The sequence below is a fragment of the Boleophthalmus pectinirostris genome, unplaced genomic scaffold (assembly GCF_026225935.1).
Source record: "Boleophthalmus pectinirostris isolate CB_2022bp ecotype Guang Dong unplaced genomic scaffold, ASM2622593v1 HiC_scaffold_13, whole genome shotgun sequence".
Taxonomy (NCBI): domain Eukaryota; kingdom Metazoa; phylum Chordata; class Actinopteri; order Gobiiformes; family Gobiidae; genus Boleophthalmus; species Boleophthalmus pectinirostris.
This window is the reverse complement of record NW_026571036.1, coordinates 28443080-28464845: the sequence shown is the minus strand read 5'-3', so window position 1 is coordinate 28464845 and position 21766 is coordinate 28443080. Positions and strand designations below refer to the sequence as shown.

The window sequence follows — 21766 nt, the reverse complement described above, 5'->3', positions numbered from 1 at the left end:
AACTTGAAAACTACCACCTCATGACATCACAAGGTGGAACAGAGCATTTTGAGCTTTGGAGATGCAGACTAACAATAAAGGGTTATTCAAACACGTGTGAATGAAACAAAACACAGCCCCGGGTATGTGTTGGATTTTTAAAAGTGCATGATAACATTTATTGTTTCCAATCTAGATGTTATTACTTTGTCTGCGATGTTCATTAAAGCAATAATAATAATATTTATCTACGCTACAGCGCTACAACCAATCATACCTAGCTCTTTGGTAATGTCTCTGTCTCCATAGCAACAATAAGAATGCTTTTTACCAAGATATTTCTGAGGTCTAGCATAGTAAATAACATAATAAAAAAACAAATAAATTATAAACTGATTAGTAACATAGCAAAGGAGAAATCAAATTCAGTCAACTGGACAAAAGTTTTTTGATTGAATACGTTTTGTAGCTCATCCAAACTGCTTCTTCAGTTCTGGTCAGGTGCTAGTAAACACTTCCTTATATATGTCTGCAGAGAGGAGCTACCTACACTGAAAATACTCTGAAACTAACACCCTACTTGCAGTTCAGTAGACCTAGTTAACAAACAGAAACTCTAAACAAGTAGGTGTGTTAGTTTCAGAATAGTCTCAGTGTAGTTAGGCAGTGGAGAACTGAAGAAGCAGCTTGGTTGAGTTGTGAAATGTATTCAATCAAAAAACTTTTCTTTTGTCCAGTTGACAGAACTGAATTGCTCTTTTGCCATAGACTCTACCTGGACGACAGAGGAATTTCACAAACACATTTAAGTAACCACTTTCACACTCTGTACACTACAAAAAGCAATATCTAAATTCAAATGACTTAAATTAAGAACTTTTGACTTTATTTGATTAAATTAATCTTGACAAGTAAAATCCTCTACCAGTAGAATAAGTGTGTATTTTTAATTCAATCAACATTAGATTTGTTTCTTATTTTTAGTGCAAAGAGTTGCTGTTTTTTTTTCTTAACTGCAGTAAGATGCATTTTCATATTTTAAAAGACCCAAACTCTTACATGGCTTTATTGATTTCTCTTTGTTATTTGGGCTGATTGGGACCTGATGAGTGCAAAAACAAAGAATTATATTTTTATATAATATTTTTATATTTATATGTCCACATATGATATATAAAACATTAATTTTATGTTTAATCATTTTGATGGAACATAATAAAGCCACAGATGAAAAATGATTTGCAAAAAATATTTATTAAGTCCCTGAACAACCCAGAAATGTTGGACATATATGTGGACACCAGGTCCTACAAGGCTATGTGCTAAAAGTCTTGTTCCACTAGCAGATAATTTTACTTGTCAAGTGAAATGAACTCAAATTATAATAAAACTTTCTTAATTCAAGTCATTTTAACTTGGCTAGATTTTCGTTTTTTGTATTTCAATATGTTATTCATATACATTCATACATAGAAAATGACTGTAGCATTTGTACTACAGCGTCTCTGAGTGTCATAAAAATTGCTCTATAAAACTATACTGCAAATGGCAACAGTTTAAGATCCACTTTCAAGCACAGAGAGCTATTGCAGTCTTTGAAATGCCAGCCTTTTCCTACAGAATCAAACCAGATAAATATAATAAAAACAGATATGCCTTGAGAGGAAGATAAAATGAGTATATGTGATACATTCACACAATAGAGGAGGGGATCTTTGTTCTGTTGCCTTATCTATTTACATACAGTAAGTAGGATGGAGGAAAGCTATCAGATAAACACATTTAGGTAGTACTTCAATACACGCTGCAGGCATTTATGCAAACTCAGATAGAAGGTGTAATGTAATGGGCCACTGAAGCGCACTTGTATTACTGCTTCGTACTTATGGCCTATATACAGTAAGTAGTATTCTCTGTGTAAACCCAGGATGCAGTGTGGTAAGGGGTAAGTACAATGTGTTGGTGTTTTGCCTCAAATATTCCACTGTAAGGCATTAAACTTGTATATCATTCATTTATTCAGTTATACGGATAAAATTATTCTTTAAAAACATACATTATACCATTGAGCGGGAATGCCTCTCCTCAGATGTGACCTGTAACTTAATAACACTGCTGGGCAAGTTACTTTGAAACTGTAATGTGTTATTTATTACTTATCGCTGTCATTTCAAAGTAATGCGTTACATTACAATATTACTGCATTTAAAATGTACAACATTACATTACTATTGCAGTACTTTTAAGTTTCTCTCACCAAAATAACTGTGAAGATGGTGAACTTTTGCACCGTATATGAACTGAACCAGGACTGAACCAAGTACTGAACCAGGACTAAACTAGGTCTAAACCAGGACTAAACCAAAACTGAATCAGAGCTGAACTGAGACTGAACCAGGACTAAACCAGGACTAAGCCAGTACTGAACCAGGACTAAACCAGAACTAAATCAGAAATGAACCAGGACTAAAATGGGACTAAACCAGTGCTGAACCAGGACTGAACCAGGAATAAACTAGGTCTAAACCAGGTCTGAACTAAGGACTAAACCAGGACTAAACTAGGACTAAACCAGGACTAAACTAGGTCTAAACTAGGTCTAAACCAGGACTAAACTAGGACTAAACCAGACCTGAACCAGGATTGAACCAGGTCTAAACCAGAACTGACCCAGGTCTAAACCAGGTCTAAACCAGGTCTAAACCAGGACCAAACCAGGACCAAACCAGGACTAATCTTGGTCAAGAACTTGGAATTTAAGTCAAATATAACATTTACATTACATACATTACTGCATTACAGCAAAAAGCAATGCATTACACTAATTCGTTACTGTCTCCATGGAGATGTTATTGTTTTGCCTGGAATGTTTCACAGTAAGGCATTAAACTGCGCTTTTGTTCAATCATATTTTTTGTGGCTTAAATAAAACTTTGAAAACAGGCATTAAATTGTAAGCGGGAATGCCTCTCCACAGATCTGACCTGGAGCTTGGAGAGTACCGCAAGAATGTTCAGCAGTTGCCATGGTAACACAAGGAACACACGAGCAAACAACATCAAGTAACGTTAGTATTATGAGTCTGAAAAGTCAATAAAAAATACAAAATGGATTTAAGCAGCACATTTTCGGGAGTTTGTGATCAGTCTGAGTGTTCATGGTTCTGTTTTTTTTTTTCTGATTTTTAACAAAACTTGAAAAACGGTGAAGAAAAAAAGCTTGTGACTGTAACTTTATGGGTACGAGACTTGTTTAACAGCACAAATCATCTTACCTGTTGTAGTTCCAGCTATAAATCTGTTCTTTCTGGTCAGATTGTGTTAAAACAGCTCAGATCGAAATCTAAAAAAGAAATAACAGAGCTTCAGACAGAGCAGTGCTTAGCGTTACACTCTGAGGGAAATGTTGATGACGTCAGATGGAAAAGTGTAATCCTGTGTATTGTGTGTTGGTGTTTTCTGGTGATGACTGATGTTCTTGTGTGATGGAAAAGCTCCTGAGCCTGAGATTCGGTCTGAAATATTCATGGAGGTGCAGAGTCCCCTTCAGTCATCAGCACGTCTCTCTTTCATTACACTTTTATCAAACGCTCACTCCTCTGTGATCACCCACTCACTCTCCTCTTTCTCAATCCTCTCCCTCTCCCCTCTAGCTCTTTTTTTCTTCCTCTCATCCTCTTTCCTCTCCCTGTTTTGTCTCTTCCTCTTCCTCTCTGCTCTTACTCTCTTCTCTCCCTCTTTTTTCTCCCTCTCTCCTCCATTCCTCATCATTCTCGATCTTCTCCCGCTCTTCTCCTCTCCCTCTGTTCTCCCCCTCGCTTCTCTCCCTCTTTTCCCTTCCTCTCTCCCCCTTTTATCACCCTCTCTCTTCTTCCTCTTTCCTCTCCCTCTTTTCTCTCCCTCTCTCCTCTCCCTCTCTCCCCCTTCCCCTCCTCTCCCTCTTTTCTCCCCCTCTCTCCCCCTTTCCTCTCCCTCTCTCCTCTCACTCTCTTCTTCTCTTCCCCTCACTCTCTGGTCTCCCTCTTTTTTCTCCCTCTTTCCTCTCCTCTCCCTCTCTTCCTCCTCTTCTCTCTTCTCCCTCTTTTTTCTCCCTCTCTCCCCCTTTCCTCATCTTTCTCTTTCCTCACACTCTCTTCTTCTCTCCCTCTCTGCTCTCCCTCTTTTTTTCTCCCTCTCTCCTCTTTCTCTTTCCTCTCCCTCTCTTCCTCTACCTCTCTGCTCTCCCTCGCTCTCCCCGTTCATCCCTCTCCTCTCCCTCTCACCTCTTTCTTTCTCCTCTCATCTTTTTTCTTCCTCTCACCTCTTTTTTTTTCTTCTCGATCTTTTTCTCTCCCTCCATGCTCTCCCTCTTCCCCTTTACCTCTTCCTCTCCTTCCTCTCCTTCGCTCTCTTTCCTCCCTCTGTTCTCTCCCTTACCTCTCTTTATCTCATTTATGCCCTTTCTCTTATCCGCCTATCTCTTCTCACTTTCTCTCCTCCCTCTTCCTTCCTCTCTTTATCTCTCTCTACTCTCTCTCTATCAACCCTGTCTCTGTAATCTACCCACTGTCTTTCTCTTTCTCTCATCTCTCCCTCCCTTTGCTCTCTCTACCTCTCCTCACACTTCTTCCTTTCTTCCCATCTCTCCTTTCTTTGTAAACACAAAAATTACGTAATAACTCATTTTCCAACTCCATCTCTGTTTCAGAATCACAGTAAGAGAACGGAACGATTTTAGAAGCATTATTCTAATAGCCTAAATAATAAAAAATAATAATAAAAAATGAATTACTGATAGTCTTATTGCTACTGTAATGTAACGCACGATATGTAAAATTACTATTCTCAGACTATTCACGTTCTTCAGTTTGTCTAAAAATATTAAAATCTAAAAATAATTGCTTGTCAATAAAATGTAAATGTATGTATGTATGCAAGTATAAATAAATAAATAAATAAATAAATAAATAAATAAGTAAATACTTTCCGCTTCAAAAACCACAGACTGCGTTACTGCCGCATGTCCACCAGAGGAAGCTCCAGGACAGGTTTAAATTCCCATTTCCTTCCACGCTCCAGTCAGCTCCCATTTTAATAATCAACTCCAAAACTCTGGTTCTAATCCCTGGATAATTTATGATCCCAAATTAACTTTTCACTTATGGCATTAATTAGTGGTGGGAAATGGAAGAGACACAGTATTTTTCTCCATGCAGTATCCAACAGGCTACGTGACATTCACATTCACGTATTTTTAAGTAATCTTGTTCATGAAGTTGTAGTATTAGAAAGTATTTTGAGTATAATTCTGACTGTTTTTTACATATAGTAATCAATAAGTTATATATAAGCCTATAATCTTTCAGTAGGTTTAAAAGAATAGACTAGTTTGTCAAAAATAAATACTTTAGGTCTATTTGATGACAGGTGTTCGAAAGGTGACAAGTGCAAATATAACTTGGAAAACATGTAGATTATTCTTACTGTGAGCAGGATTGCCTCTCCACAGATCTAACCATCATCTGTTCATCTCTACAGACAAGTTTAAAGGTGCATTGTGCAACTTTTAGTAGAGGTTAAAGATCTGTCAAAATACTTTTCTCCATGGAGATGTTATTGCTTTGTCTGGAATGTTTCACAGTATGACATTAAACCTGTCTGTCTTCATGGAGACCAAACCAGACCAAGTTACAGGTCAGATCTGTGGAGAGGCGACCCCGCTCACAGTCAGAATGCCTGTTTTTCTTGGTATTTTTGTTCTTTAAAACCAAATTAATTAATTGAACAAATGTAAAGTAGAGCTGTTTAATGTCACACTGTGGAAAGAGCAAAGACATATCCACAGAAACAAGAAGGTCTTGGACCCTGAGTCAAAAACATGACACAGTGCACCACACCAATGCCATACTCTGGAATATCTAAAACAATAACAACTCCATGGAGACAAGCAGGTGGTCGCCCATGCATCTGAAAACTTTAATCCACCTTTAAACTCTCATGTAACGTCTTTGCTCAGACATGTTCACCTCGGGGGCAGAGAGTAGTCACATATGCAGACCTATCAAATACATCTGCTCTCATTTAGTTGCATAACACAAGCGCTTTCGTGGAAAACAACGTTGCCATGTTACTGGGTGCCTCTCTACGAAATCTACTCATCTATTTATTGGAAAACTATTGAGTAAAAAATAAACACTGTGACAAAAGGGACAATAGCCACTGTTAAAGTAACAATCTCAGTGAGGTTTTAACAGATTACTTAGATTACTAGGCCCATAGTTTGAATGTGTATTTTGTATGTTTGTCACGTTAGTTTACATCAGTGGTGGAACGTAACAAAGTAAAAGTAGAAGAAATTTTAGCTATCTGTACTTAAATGGGTACTTTTAACTTTTATTTACCAACATTTGAGAGCATGTATCTGTACTTTCTACTCCAAGATTGAAAAGTATAAGTATTTCTATTATTGTGAGATCTGCTGAAAACCTTGCAGGATTTTTCAAGGTAATAGTTTGAGCAAAGATAAATATACAAATAAAAATAACTACAAAAAAAAAAAAAAAAAAAGAATTCAATTGTCTTTGTTGAACAAAACTCTTTATCAAAATCACTACATTTGAAGCTTTATTAGATCTCAAACTCTGCACAAAATACTTTTACTTTTTACCCTTGAAGATTTTTAAAAGGGTATTTTAATATTTTTATGTAAGTAGATTTTTTTTCATATTACACTTGAGTATTTTTTTTCCCTTTGGTATCTGTACTTTTACTAACAAAACAAAACTACTAGTAAAAAAACTTGAGTACCTCTTTCATCACTGGTTTACATTCACAAACTTCTTAATGCAAATTCTCAAACTAGGCTATGTATATATGATTTTGCTGCACAACTGGAGAACAAATAAGGCCCTGTACAAGGAATGTTTTGTTTGGTTTATGAAATCATACATTGATAGCCTATAGCCCAAATTTACGGTGCAGTCTGTAGTCTAATACAATATAATTGCGTAACATCGCGCTTTCGTGGAATATAGGAGACATATCTGGGCATGGTGCCAGTCTGTCAGATGAAATCCTCTTTCCATGTGGACTTGTTTTTGTTTACTGCTCAAGGTTGCAGAAATAGTGATGTCACGACACACAACATCCCCCACCCACTCAAAACTCCACCCATGTTTCACCCGCACTTTAGCGCATCCGCAAAACAAGACCAACAAGCTCCAATGGAGAAGTCCAAAAACGTGTTACCCTACGACTGGTATGTGATTTCTGCTCTTTTCTTAGTTTACAAGTTGTTTGCCCTCCGATCTTGACCTAAATTGATGCACCAACTGTCTACCACTGTTGATACCAACGGTGAGACGTTTGTCCGTCTCGTAAAATTTTCATTGTTATCTACGGGAGTTTCGTTATCGTTAATTTATATTGGTCCAGTGCTTATTTTATTACTTTTCATTAAATACCCCCCATATAATTGATATTTTTTAAGATACTGACACATTTTTATGAATTAATGGCACTTCATTGGCAAGGGCACATGGACTGAATGTTTTTGCGTGACCACCTTATCTTAGTGAACGTGAATGCGGCACAGCTGACTGACCAAGAATCCGGAGCAAAGCGGTATGAACCGGCTTCGTCAAGTACCACAAACTTACACGAAATTAGACATTGGAAATAAAAGCCCTATTATTTTTATATTATAATCACGCAAATTTAAGATTATAAATTATAATAATCGGCATACTGGCTCTAAAGATGTAAAAAGTTCACATACATAGCCTAGACTAGCTGTTTATTTTTGCTTTAACTGGACAAATAGTTAGTAAAAAAACTACTTTGTATTTAATATTTACCTTACTATATACACCGTAAATTTCCTATTTCTATTTTCTATTATTTATATATTTATATTATTATATATATATATATATTTTTATATACAGTCTATTATTCATCGTGAATTTAAACATGCAAAAGTAACTTTTTTTTTTTTTCCTGATCAAAAGTCATATTATTATACTAGAAAACAATTTGGGTAACATTTTTACTTAAATAAACAACAATTGTCACGCAAAGTTAAGATTAAAAGTTGAAAACTTGTAATTAACCCGATGAGTATTTTACTTTGAAAAAGTTTCCCGGAAGTGCGTATCACATTTTGTTTATCTGGACACCGTGATGATCTTACCGCTCAAAGCATCAACAGCCGCGATTGTCCTTCAGTCTTCAGGTTTTTCTTTGCCCGTAGCGTTTTAATGTAATATATGATATAATTACTTTTATTTTAAGAGGTATTTTAGCTAGTCGTGGCTAATTTTGCTTTATAAACGAAGGAGGAAGGCATGGCTACCGGCGAAATATCCGAGCACATTTTTTGCTTTCAGTCTGTCAGATGCCTCTCTGCTGGATAATCGTTCATGTTTTTTGCTGAATTAAGTTATCACTACTGCCAAAGGAAAACTACGGTGCCATTTCCAAAAAGGTTAGGTTAAAAGTTATAATTTTCTTGTGCTAGTTTACTCATGTTAAGCTATGTCAACCGCAGTTTATTGTTGAACTAGAATCATCTGCATTGAGATTTTAGTCTAGAGCTGTTGTCTGAATAAGTATCTAAACCAGGGCTAAACTTGGACTGAACCAAGACCACACCAGGACTAAACTAGGATCTGAACCAGAACCTATAGCTATACTACTAATCCAAGAGTTAACCATGGCCAAATCAGGGCAGAACCATGAACCAGGACTGAAACTGGACTGTGCCACGTCTCATTCCAAGAACTACACATTCAGGTCTTAAACAGGACTAACCCAGGTCCAAAAAAACCCAACAAAACAAAACAGAAATTGATCAGTAAACTAGGTCTATAATAAAACATGATTTTCAAATTCTCCTGATCCAGCATAAAAAATTATAAATAAACCAGGAGGAACAACATTGAAATTGAAAACTACCAGTATTAAACCATGGATAAACCATTACTATCACAGTTAAATGGATCTTGTCATTTAAAATTTGATTACTGTTTAAGTTCAACATTCGAGACATTATTAATGAGTGTTTACATTAACTTTTTGTCTTACAACTTGTAGCTTTATCCTAAAATTATCTCAAGAATTTTTAAATCAAAAGCGAAATATCAGAAGATTATACAGTTACTGTTAATTATTACACATTTGAAGAACCAACTCTCTTTTTATTTATTTGAAGGGACCACTGTCAAATTCTGATTTAGCTGTGCATGGTTTATAATATAGGTTGTCTTTTATACTATGGATACTAGATAGTGCAGAATGTTGAAGTAGTCTATGTGGCGGGCCCCAATCCAAAAGGTTCAGTTACTATTTAAAGCAAGACACTAGCAGCCTTGAGAACACAATAGCCAATGTCAAACTAATTACTGCCTCAGTTAGACCTGTTGTCAACGTTGTGGGTGGAGTTTCCTTCAAAAATCTTTTCTGTTTTTCAGATTGTGTCTGTTGCCAATCCTTCAGTGTCTGTTTAAACCATGGAGACTACTCAGGTCAATTTGGTGGTGAGAGGAGAGACTTCCACAGGTATGGTGCTTTTTATACAATTTTACATTTCCATTCTTTTATTGTTCCTATTTCCTTATTGTTTCTGCACTTTGAAGCAATTTATATAGGCATGATAGGGACTAATGTAATCTTTAATTTTGTTGGCCTAATAACAGTAATTATCCATCTGAAATGTGCTAAAATGTGCTTGTCGCTCTAAAATTGATCAAAGAAGTGCAGAAATGTCACTTTAAAGGTGCATTATGTAACATTTTGATTGTTTTGATTGAGTCGGTGACCTACTTTTTTCTATGAATATGTCATTGCTCTGCCTGGATTGTCCACAGTATGACATTAAACAGCTCTACCTTTCATTTATTCAATTATAGGTGGTTTTATAGCTCAAAATACCTAGATAAACTCTTTCTCTGCCAATTCTGACTCTGAACGGGGTCACCTCACCACAGATCTGACCTGTAACTTGGTCTGGTTTAGTCTCCCTGAAGATAGAAAGGTTTAATGCCATACTGCGAAACATTCCCGACAAAGCAACAACATCTCCATGAAGAAAAGATTTTGGCAGACCCTACACCAGAAAAGTTACACAATGCACCTTTAAACTCTATGGATTTACTCTACTTCTATTTGTTTTATCTTCAAAGAAACATTTCAAAATTCTGCACTATATATGACTAGTCCTACCTATACTTTACCTATATGTTTGGTAACCTTGGGTATTATTGTTATCTAGATCTAAAAATATATATATTGTGTACAGATTTTTGCAATGACTTTTTTTGGAGTTTGAATGATCAAAACTGAAAGTATATTTTAAACACTTATGCTAACAAGTAAATTAACAAGTAACAAACAAGATAACAAATAAGATAAAAAGTGCTTCTGTCTTTTTGCATTGTGCTTTTGTTTATATAGTGAACTGTGAGTGTTACCTGAAGTTAGATGGATAGTTGGATCACATTTACATATCTAACCTTATATTCCGGTATATTCTGTGTTATTCCAGGTGAGGTAATTGCAGTTGTTGGAAGTTGTGAAGCCTTGGGCAACTGGAGCCATCAAAAGGCTGTGACGCTGCACCCTTTAGAAGATGATGTGTAAGTACTTTTTTGTTTAGATTTTTTATGTGTGTAAAAAATACTTAATTCCCAACAGGACCTTGGTATAGAGTAGACAGTCAACTAGGGTTGTAGTCGACTAAAGGAATTCTTGGTCTACTAAAGATAAATTTACTAAAATGGGGCGTGTTGAAAGCTCTCAAAAGTGTTGCGTATCTCTTTGTATCTGCCCCAAACTGCATTCACCTACATTACATCTGCACAGGAGTTTCAGCAAAAACAAATGTGTGCAGAAAAATATACAATATACAGTGAAATACAATCTGCCTTTTTACATATAAACAGCAAAGAATACGAAATATTCAGCTATTTCACTCACTCACTGACTTCTCCTTTATGGCGCTGTCCCATATAAATCCTTATACTCTTAAAATGATTACATTATAATACTTAAAAATTATTCAAGTAATACAAAGTATGGTTGACTGAAACACCATTGCCTAAAGAACTGCAGCCCTATAACATGCACATTCTTTAATAGAAAAATAACACTTTTAATGTAAAAAAAAAAAATGAAATTGAAATTTCAGTACAGTTGGATGCAAAGGGTAAATCTGTTAAGGCTGCAATTTTTGAAGCACCATAATTTCCTCCTCAAACCGAACTATCCTCTCATCGTGTATAAAACTGCTAACCCTGTAGTTTAGATCTGTTTATATTATATTATGTAAATATTCTGAAATGTGATTCTTGACATTTTTAAGTATGAACTTTTTTGGTGGAGGGTCCGTCAAATCTTTTTTCCATGGAGTTCTTATTGCTTTAGCTGGAATGTTTTATAGTATGTTAAACCTTTCTATCTTTCAAACCAGACAAATTTACAGGTCAGATCTGTGGAGAGGCAACCCCACTCACTGTCAGAATATCAGTTTTTCCATGTATTTTTGCACAGTAAGACCAATTCTAAGTGCGTAAATGTAAGGTAGCGCTGTTTAATGTCATACTGTGACACGTATCCATGACAGACCCCCAACTAAAAAGTTACATAGTGCACCTTTTTAAAGCATACATTTCTCCAAATCATTCAGCCCTAACTTACTTTTTGTCTTTCTCCAAAACAGTGGTACCTGGACTGGCACTGTTAATGTACCAAAAGGAGCTGTTCTTAACTACAGATACTTTAAAGGCTTCTTCTTGGAGTCTAAGGTAAGCAAAAGTAACTTCCTTTACCACAATTTTCTTGACAAATTAAATTAATGTACTTTTTTGGCTGTTATAGGCCTTATCTATTCATACAACAATGACAATTAAATACTTTTATTTTAGCTTTAATTGGTAAAACAAGTCATACATGTTTTCTTATGCATTTATTTTGTCTAGTTGTTTTATTAAATGCATTCACACACACATTCGCACAATATTTACACACAAAAAGTTACTCTGACAAGTAGTCCAATGACATTCTTGAGGATTGCAGGGCGTGCAAGCTGCAGAAGTACTGGTAGCTTGCACACCGTGTAATCCAATTCTTTGCCACTTTAAAAATACAAAATTATAGTTTTAAGCTTTAGACTTAGACAAATTATTGATTCACAAGGGAAATTACCTGACCTAGTAACTCACACACATTACAATATAATAATAAAGAGGACAATAAAGTGTTATAAAATGCTAGACAGACAGACAGGTAGATAGACAGACAGATAGATAGATATGACTATTGCAAGAGTCATCATCACTTGTTGACATTTCACAGTCACACCATAGAAAAAATGTTTATAACTTCCCGATAACACACATAATTAAAGTGGCAAAAATAGCTTTATATAATACACCACTTCACATGTACGTGTCTGCTGCTGTTTATCTAGGGTAGGGTCAAAGGTTACCATAGTTTTAAAGTGTAAAGCTAAAGGGTTGGATTAGGTATTGGGCATGACTTTCTTGTTTGGCTAGTTTTCAGCTATTTCCTCTTTTTGATCATTTTGTAACTAACTTTGACTTTAAAAAACAACAACAAATGATTAGATCCAAGAGGGAAATATATGTTTCTATATACAGTATAATATCAGTTATTTGTGTACTAGTTTGGCAAGTAGGGCTGGGCGATATGGATCAAAAAATATATCTCGATATATTTTGCAATATCTTGATATACGATATATATCTCGATATATGTTCAAGAAAAAATAATCCCCTAAAACTGAAAACTGCAAAAACAAATCTGCCAAATTCCACAAGGTCCTTTTTTTTTATTGAAGTGTAAGAGGTCGGCAGTAATACATATTTCCTTCTTTTCATTCATAGATAAAACAACTCAAGACAAGCTCATCTTTGCATTAACTCTGTTATCCCGACCAGAACCAGAACCATGAGCTCCTTCACCAGAAGAAACTCAGGATGTTCCTTATTTTAATAGATCCATGTTCCAGCAGTAAGGAGTTCTGAGGTTTCCCACAATCCACTGCAGATCAAACCCAACGTTTCCAAACACTATTGTACAAGTGACACTGCAGCAGATTATTCATTAAAATCTTCTCCATAAATAAACTTTACATTACTAAACTTTACAATATATAAAGCACAACGACTCTAGAGCCACATCAGCCATTTTGACATTATAATGTGTTTAATGCAGTTTTGCGCACGTGTGTTTACATTTTACAGAAACGAAACTTAAGCGCATGGCTCATTTGCATAAACAGCGAACTTCTCAGCTCGTTTAGTTTCTTTCGGGCTAAAGGACGCGACTCGGTGGAATATGAGGATGTGCTGCTGATGGTCTTGTCTGTAAATGGTTGAAAAGGTTTGTGGTGCTTGAAGCTTTTCACTGGCACCAACTTTCGGCGTTCAAGGCGATAGTGAGGAGTGAAGGAGACATGATCGAACAAAATCAGGGAGGCGGGAGCGAGCGGAGGTGACGAGAGAGAAGGTAAACAAGCGAAGCGGCGAATTCTAAATTTAATATAAGCATTATATCGATATATACGATATGTCAGAATTCATATCGAGTTTAAAAACTATATATTTAAAATATCGATATATCGCCCACCCCTATTGGCAAGTTTTCTCTTTTCTAGCACTTTGACATTAAAGGTCCACTATGTAACTTTTCTGGTGGAGGGATCATCAGCCTTCTCAATACATATGTGTTGCTTTGCTAAGAATTTTTCACAGTAATGGTTATCTATCTCCATGTTACATAGTGCACCGTTAAAGAGCCCATATTATGCCATATTATCATCTGTGTTATAATGTTGTTTCTTCATCAAAAACATACTTAGTGCTCTTTTGTTTCTTTTACACATTTAACACGCAAATCCTCATATGTAGGCTGTACTCTCCTCTCAAACTAGACTTAGACTTAGACAAACTTTATTAATCCACAAGGGAAATTATTTGGAAACACTCTGCTCCACCTTGTGATGTCATGTGGTAATACAGGAAACTCTACTATGGTTTTAAACTCCATACACCTTTACTGGAATCATTTGGATAATTTCAGTTCTGCTGTTGCCACACTCTACTGAACTAAAGGTAACTGAACTAAGCAGTTAACTTGCTTTATGACATCACAAGGTGTAACAGCATTTTAAGCTTTGGATAATACTGGATTACTCTGTGTGTGAAACAAAACACAACTCCAGGTATGTTTCTGAGGAGGCAACAACATTCTTACGTGGCTCAAAGCTCACGAGTCAGTTTAACATAATATTGGACCAAAATTTTAGTTCTCTGCAGACTAGAGCAAGTATTTATGTACAGTTCTTCATTTTAGTTTCTTGCAATTTCAAAAAAGGAAAAAAAAAAAAAGAAAATCCCTGTAAGCAGTCTCTTCTTGACTAATGATCCACTTTTCAGATCTCACCCCGGGCGACTGGTGGGGGATTGGTGACTCTACCAGCTCTAATATCTTTCTCACTCACTCCTAAAAGCATAAAAGACCAGTTTGGGACCAGTCTGAACTTGTCGCCTAGTAAAATGTGTTCTGATTTGAAAACCCTAACACTAAACATTGGCCTTGCAGAATGCAGGTGGCCCATGTCAAGTCATAGTCAATGTGTGGGAGACGCACCTCCACCCACGCACCATGACCCCTACAGGTATACAACTATCATTACAACTGTAATTACAAAACAAATACTACAAAAACTATGACTACAATACTACTACAAAAACTACTGCTACAATACTACTACAGCTGATGGAACAAGATCTAATGCTGAGACTGCACTTTGTGGTTTGGTTTGACAGTGTTTACCAGACTCTACTTCCCTCCCATTTGCACGAGTGTTGTCACGATACTGAAATGTCAAACTCAATTTTCACATTGAAGAGTAAACTCTGTACAGATTTTGATTAAGATAAATTTAAAGTTGTGTAACTTTCCTGCTTGAGGGTTCTTCAAATGCTTTCTCCATGGAGATGTTATTGCTTTGGCCTGAATGTTTCACAGTATGGCATTAAATCTTTTATGCTCATGGAGACCAAACCAGACTAAGTTACAGGTCAGATCTGTGGAGTGTTGACCCCACTCACAGTCAGAATGTCTGTTTTTCTTGGTATTTTTGAGCTATAAAACCACCTGTAAGTAAATAAATGTAAGGTGGAGTTATTTAATGCCCTTTTGTGGAACATTCCAGGCAGAGAAATGGTATATCCATAGAAACAAGCAGGTGATGGATCCACAACCAAAAAGTTACATTTTTTTTAGACTTAAAGTTACACTAGTAGTACACTCGTTCTGATGAAACTCTTCAGGAAAGGTCAAATTTGATCCAGTTGTGTGATTTTATTTTTTTCAGTATCGATTCTTGCTTTAATGAGTATCTAGTTTTGATACCAGTTTTAGTATCAGTTAGTGTCTGATTTTCGATACTTTTGAAAATCCTAATTTGTTCCCTTAAGGGTGTACTATGTATGTATCTAAAAATGTAATGTAGTTTTTATTTCACCTAAGGCTATGTCCCATTTCTCATTTAACCTCTCATTATCATTCTGTAAACAGACCTTTTCTGTATTCATTATAATTATCCAAACATGAAACACACAATTGGGGACCCTGATCAGTGGATGCCAATGTGCAGTGGCACATTGAAAACAGTGTGTTAATCTTGTGACTCAGTGCACTAATGCTTTTTCTATTGTTTAAAGTCATCATGTGTATTACTGAAAAACACAGAAGAGAGTGGCCTATTTATGGTGACGGATACATTTAATTTTGATTTTATGTGGATACGCCCTGTAATTATGAAAATATTGATCATACACCAAGGGGGTGTTCCATCAAACTCACTTAACAAGTCTAGGTTTATCTTGAAATCCTAAAATGATTCTAGCTCTATCTCCAGTTTAAGCCTCAAATCTTTCCATGACAGAACTAGGCTTGATTCTGACCAAAGGTAATTCAGGCCGGGAATTTAAGGTGCACTTTGTGTGTGCTCGCGGTGACTCTGGGAAGGCCAGAGCAATGGAGCAATGACATGCATAAAAGTAAAGCTGTAACGGACCTCTTCACATATAGCCTAACAAAAAACGATAAAATCCGTGCAAAGCTGTTTGCAGTGACAGGAAGCAAGAGACGAGAGAATGAAGAAAGAGAGACAGACGTGATGAAGGAGCGAACAGACAGAACTCACTGTCATCCTCAGAGTTCAAACCTGCGTCTGTATGTGTGGAAAAGCTCCACTGCCCCTCACAACAGACACGGGTGCAACATCATTTGAATTAAATAATGGCCGTAACTTTTTATATGGTTTGTGTCCGTGTCCACACATGTGTGTCCTGTGCATTGGAGCATATGGAGTGTTCAGACTGCAGCCTGAAGTGACCCAAATCCGATTTTTTGGTCCCTGTGTGACCTGTATCTGATCTTGTAATGACAGTCTGAACGACTCAGATCTGATTTTTTCAAGTGTGACCCAGGTCACTTCGAAATGTGGTCCTGAAACCGATACATATCTGATCTTTTGACATGCGACTTCAGTGTGAACGGTCAAAGCGCATGAATCCGACCTACATGTTATCAACAAGCCACAAACATCACTATTCTGCGCTGAAGTAGGCAAAAATTGTTAATGAACTCAGTGTCAATGAATTGAAGCACATCACCACTCTTGGCTACATCTCTACATCCACACGTTCCTTTCAACGGACGTCGCTGCCGCTGCCCCACAAAACACCATGGCCAAAAACCTTGTCCTTCTCCTTCTCAATCTCCTCTTTAAAACAAGTAAGTTGTTCATGTTCTGGCTCCAGTACAAGAGGAACTTTAAAATCGCCAAGTGCTCAATGCTCGCGTCCATGTTTGGACAATTTCCATAAACACAGAGCACGCTCGCTGCGGTTGACGTCATCGTGTCTCCAGTGCGTATGCGAGACACTTTCGGGCCGTTTAACGTTCACACAGGGGATCACATACAATTCGCATTTAATTGGAAATGTGAACGACCTTGCAAAAACATCGGGTTTCACAAAAAAATCGGAATTGAGCGTTAAAGCCCTGCAGTCTGAATGTAGCCTTAGAACACTATTTCCCATAAACTCTAATAATCTGGTTAAGATTTTTAAGATGGATAAGTCTCAAGCGACATGCGATTATAAAAGTCACTTTTTCAACAGTATCAGACAGAGACAGGTGTTCTGACACAGGTGTGTGATGCACATGCTGAAACTTTTGAGTAAATTGTTTATTTAGACGTTCTTGGAGACAAAGCTGAAATAATCTTTTCAGTTAGCCTTGTCTCAACCAGGTTTGTTTCCGGGTGCATGTTACTGCATCTCCTCTGATTAGTCACTTTGATGGAATGGAACTGAGGTTTGACAAGTCTGCATTGGCCAAGTAAGCTAGGCTTTCGCTTTAGCTTGATATATGGAATACCCCCCAAGTCTTTGACAATTAAACTCTAAATACTATAGAAAACTTGTCTTTAAAATAAGCAATGTTTTAAAATGAAGTCAAGGTTTTGAGAAATGGGACACATGTAAAGACGAATAACCTCCAGTCAAATTTAGTTAGCTCTTCATTTTCAAGAAAACATTTACTTCCCACAACAAAAAAGTGATATTGTCTGTGTGGTATGTTAATATATACAGAACCTACTGAATGTTTGTGTATCTGGGTTTGGAATATGTGTGTTTTACTCATCCTCCTCCCTCTTTTCGGCCCAGACATGTCCCACTAAAACTGACAAACATTACCTTAATATTTAGCTTCACCCACTAATGGTTTATGTCAATAGGTTTATGTTCACATGTTTCCCTCAACAGCACTGTTTGTTGTTTAAAGAGCGCGTTCAGTGTAACATTGGCCGCTGTTACATGCACACGCAAAATGTGATTATTACATTTTTCAGTTGTAAGACTAAAATGTGGAGAGTATTTGAATTAATCATATTTTGTTGTTTAACTAATCTTAACACTCTAGAAATCTGATAATAATTTGATTTTAATGTGCATGTAAACAAAGCCACTGTCATACGTCTTGCTGCTTGTTAAAATTCAGCTCAACCTGCACTTATTCATATTATTTATTGCTTTTTGTTGAACTCTTTAAGACAAAAAAAAAGCATAATTTAAAGTGTTTTTGTTTGGTCAATACAAATAGCAATGCCCAATAACCCTGACATTTGGACTGCTCTTTATTAAAGGTGCATTGTGTATCTTTTCTGGTAAATTTCTCCATGGAGATGTAATTGCTTTGTCTGGAATGTTCCACAGTATGGCATTACACAGCTCTACCTTACATATATTAAATTACAAGTGATTTTATAGGTCAAAAATACCTAAAAAACAGGCATTCTGACTGTGAGTGGGGTCACCTCTTCACAGATCTGACCTGTAACTTGGTCTGGTTTGGTCTCCATGAAGATAGAAAGGTTTAATACCATATTGTGAAACATGGACCCTCCATCAGAAATGTTACACAATGCACCTATAACTGTCACAAAACTGTCACAAAATGTAAATATATCTAAGCATAATTTAGTATTCTGTAGTGTATTGCTAATTGTGTGAAGACATGCTGGAATTACTGTATTTTGTAATGGAAGACATAGAGTTTTTTTTCTCTATTTATAACTCTCAAATGATAGAGCTTATATGGGACGGCTTATTTACCTCTCATTAAATGCTGTTTCTTCCATTAATCTTTTTCTCTTTGTTTCAGCTTCCCTTTTGAACATTGATGACGGCCAATTTGGAATTCACAGTAAGTCTGACTCTATTATCTAGTTTTCTGCTTAGTCATGTTCACTCTGCAGCATACTGCATATGAGGCTGTTCTTTCACAGGGGTTGCCTCCCTCCTCTGCTTTTGTCAATGCTGCGATTGTCTGCTCAGTATTCACTGCAGACAAAGACTATATATTGTATAGATTGATTGTGTTTGGGTAGGACAATGTAAAATTCGAGTTTTTCAGTTTGTCAGTTGGATCATGAAAAGTTGAACAATTGTGGGAAATTGTTTGCTGTATTCATCCATTGGGTTTCAGAGTGGTAAAAAATTAAGACCTTTGTGATAGCGATTAACAATTCACAACAAAATATATGTTTTGAGTGGGATAAAGTCATCAAAATGTTGCATATAACAGAAAGCAAGTATTGCTTGTAAATACCAAGAATCCACAGTGTTTTTTGAGCAATGAAAGCATTGTCAATTAATTGTTTGTTTAATGCAAGTTTAATTCTATATTGTGGAACATTCTAGGCAAAGCAGTAACTTAGAGGCGTACCAGACCAGAAAATGATCTATCAAATGTCACATTTGTTATAGATGCCATTCTCTTGCTATGTGACACAAGTATTTTTACCCATTCTAATTACAGAACGCATTGATTAGGGCTGGGTGAGATGGCCATTATGATTTTAATTGATTGTAATCAAAGTCAGAGGAGGGACTGCTGCTCTTTCAAACAGACAAAGCTCTTTATATTTTCATTCTTATTTGTCTTCACGTCATAAAATAGGTGATTTTTAGCCTTTTTGTCAATTCTGTTTCACAAAAACGCATTATTGATATTAAATATGTTAATAAAAAGGGTTTCATTGTACAGTTTGTGTTTTTTAACCATATTACACATAGATACATAGACACTGAATATTTTTTGTTGTCTAAAGCTACTCTTGACTTATTTACATAAGCAATATATTATACTAGTGACTGGCCTGGTTCTCTGTGGCAGCTCTCACTTCCTGCTTTTTTCTGTTTGTTTCTGAAGATGGAGTTTGTTGTGTGGACTCGGGTTGGCTCACGTGTCAGACTGAGATCCGCCTTCGTCTGCACTATTCCAAGACTCCTCCAGTTTCCATCACCAAGAAGAAATTCAAGAAGTCCAGATTCAGGTGAGCGAGAACGCAAGGGGCAGAAATAGAACACCAAGGCAGTGAAAGTTCAACTCGAAAGTGGTATTTGCTGGCTACTGTATCTCCTGTATCTGTTACTTGTGTGCAATTTAAATCCGGCTTACATTATTGAACTGCAATGAGGAGGTGACATCAAGCTTGATATTTAAGAAGTGGACTTCAGTTGTTTTTCTTTGTAGTTTTGAAAAAGCAGTTTAAAGAAAGGATGTTATGCAGATTTATTTAAATTTTTTTGCTTTCTACCATGTTATAACAGCATTCCCTCATCAAAAACATGCCTGAAGAGGTTTTAGCTGTCATCCATGAATGTTTGAGTAATTTAGTGATCTCTCCTGGCCCTATTTAAAACCCTACTTACGGTTTGCTGTAAGATTCTGTGCAATGCTCAGAGCACAAATCTCCCACACGATAATTCTCCATAAATATTCAAAAACATGATACAAAACTGTACGCAGCAACTTGACAAACCTGATACGATGTGCAGTAGTTTCATTAGCGGGGTGTGTGTTGATTGTGTTGCAATGGCGCTCTGAAGGGGGAGTGACTTAGCCTGGAGAGCAAGGAGAGGGGAAACGCAGAGCATCAAAAATGTTTTGTTTTCTGCATTTTCAAAGCAATAATAGGTAACATGGTGATCTAAATATGTTATGTGTTAGCAGTAAGAATGTAACAATAACCGAAATATCGTGATACCGTATCGTCAAAGTTCTCACAATATCGTGGACCATCACAATATATCGAATTACAAGTTTCTTTGATTAAATTAAGAGTTATGGTGCAGCAATAGCTAAAAAAAAAGACAGAGAACTACACAAACCATGATCCTTTGCTCCATTTCAGTTCAGATTACATGAAGAAATAACAGTTCTAAGCACTTTTAAATCTTGGTTCTTTGGATTATGTCTTGTCAAGGCATTTTAAGTGAAAAAGTAGCATATTAACCGTTTTGTTAGCCTCTACAAAACATCGCAATAAATATTGTACCGTGAGGTTCATACTGTGATGATATCGTATCGTGAGACTTGGATATCATTACACCTCTAGTTATTGTCCTTCTTCCTATGGGATTTGGGAAAATCTTAATATACCAGTTAGCCCTGTTAGTGGCGCCTTACATACGTCACGACCAAATAGCAGCAATTGGTTAAATTAAAAACAAATTACCCACCTACCGTCAAGCAAACTAATTCTAATGCTGCGAGGTCAGACGGTTTGATGAATTGAAAGTGAAACTGGCTGATGAATCAGGCTAGTAAAATACCCCCTCTTTAAAGATTCTGTACCAGTCCTTTCTTTCTTGTAGTTCAGTAAAGTTTCACATAAAGATATTGCTTAGCAGAAATTTGAAAGCAAAACAAAAAACACATAAACAGTGCTATCTACATTATAATATAAGTCCTCATTGATTGCAGAATTGAAAGTTTGTGCTGGTATTTATTAGCGTTCTCTCTGGTTGACCACATGTTTTGTTTCATTTCTGTGTTTGAATAATATTAATTATCAGTCCAGCTCCTAAGAGGCTGGCTACACTTCAGTAAATGTCAAAGTCATTGCAAATACACATACACGGTATCATAGACTGTATATTTAAATGGACATAGCTAACCCGCATAGCCACCGCATTGCAAATAGGAAGTGAGCATGGGAGCGCTTCTGGTTCAATCGATTCTGGCTTCAATTGACTTAACACTGAAAATTTGTCATCTGTCTGGCAGTGAGTCTCGCCATTTTGGTCTTAAAATGTTTGTATTAACCTGCTCTATAAGATTGTGGGGTTTTATTTTATACAGTCTATCGGTAGTATACAGATTCCCATGCTGTTAAATATTTCAATGTAATTCACTTTTTTTCA

General features: G+C 36.4%; 1 protein-coding gene across 4 annotated transcripts in view; it reads left to right on the top strand.

Annotated features, from left to right (window-relative positions):
- Positions 1-7108: 7108 nt before the first annotated feature.
- Positions 7109-21766, top strand: part of gpcpd1 (glycerophosphocholine phosphodiesterase 1) — a 35209-nt gene continuing 20551 nt past the window's right edge. Inside the window, exons 1-7 of one of the 4 annotated variants that reach the window (XM_020933685.2) lie at positions 7109-7215; positions 9428-9515; positions 10501-10591; positions 11674-11758; positions 14580-14655; positions 18720-18761; positions 19770-19893. In XM_020933685.2, the coding sequence (XP_020789344.1) occupies positions 9467-9515; positions 10501-10591; positions 11674-11758; positions 14580-14655; positions 18720-18761; positions 19770-19893 (467 nt within the window). In that variant the 5' untranslated portion in view covers positions 7109-7215; positions 9428-9466. Of the gene's footprint in view, positions 7216-8113; positions 8443-9427; positions 9516-10500; positions 10592-11673; positions 11759-12859; positions 12987-13219; positions 13485-14579; positions 14656-18719; positions 18762-19769; positions 19894-21766 lie in introns of those variants that run through there. The other 3 variants (XM_020933687.2, XM_055149811.1, XM_055149812.1) reach the window with 3 other exon arrangements.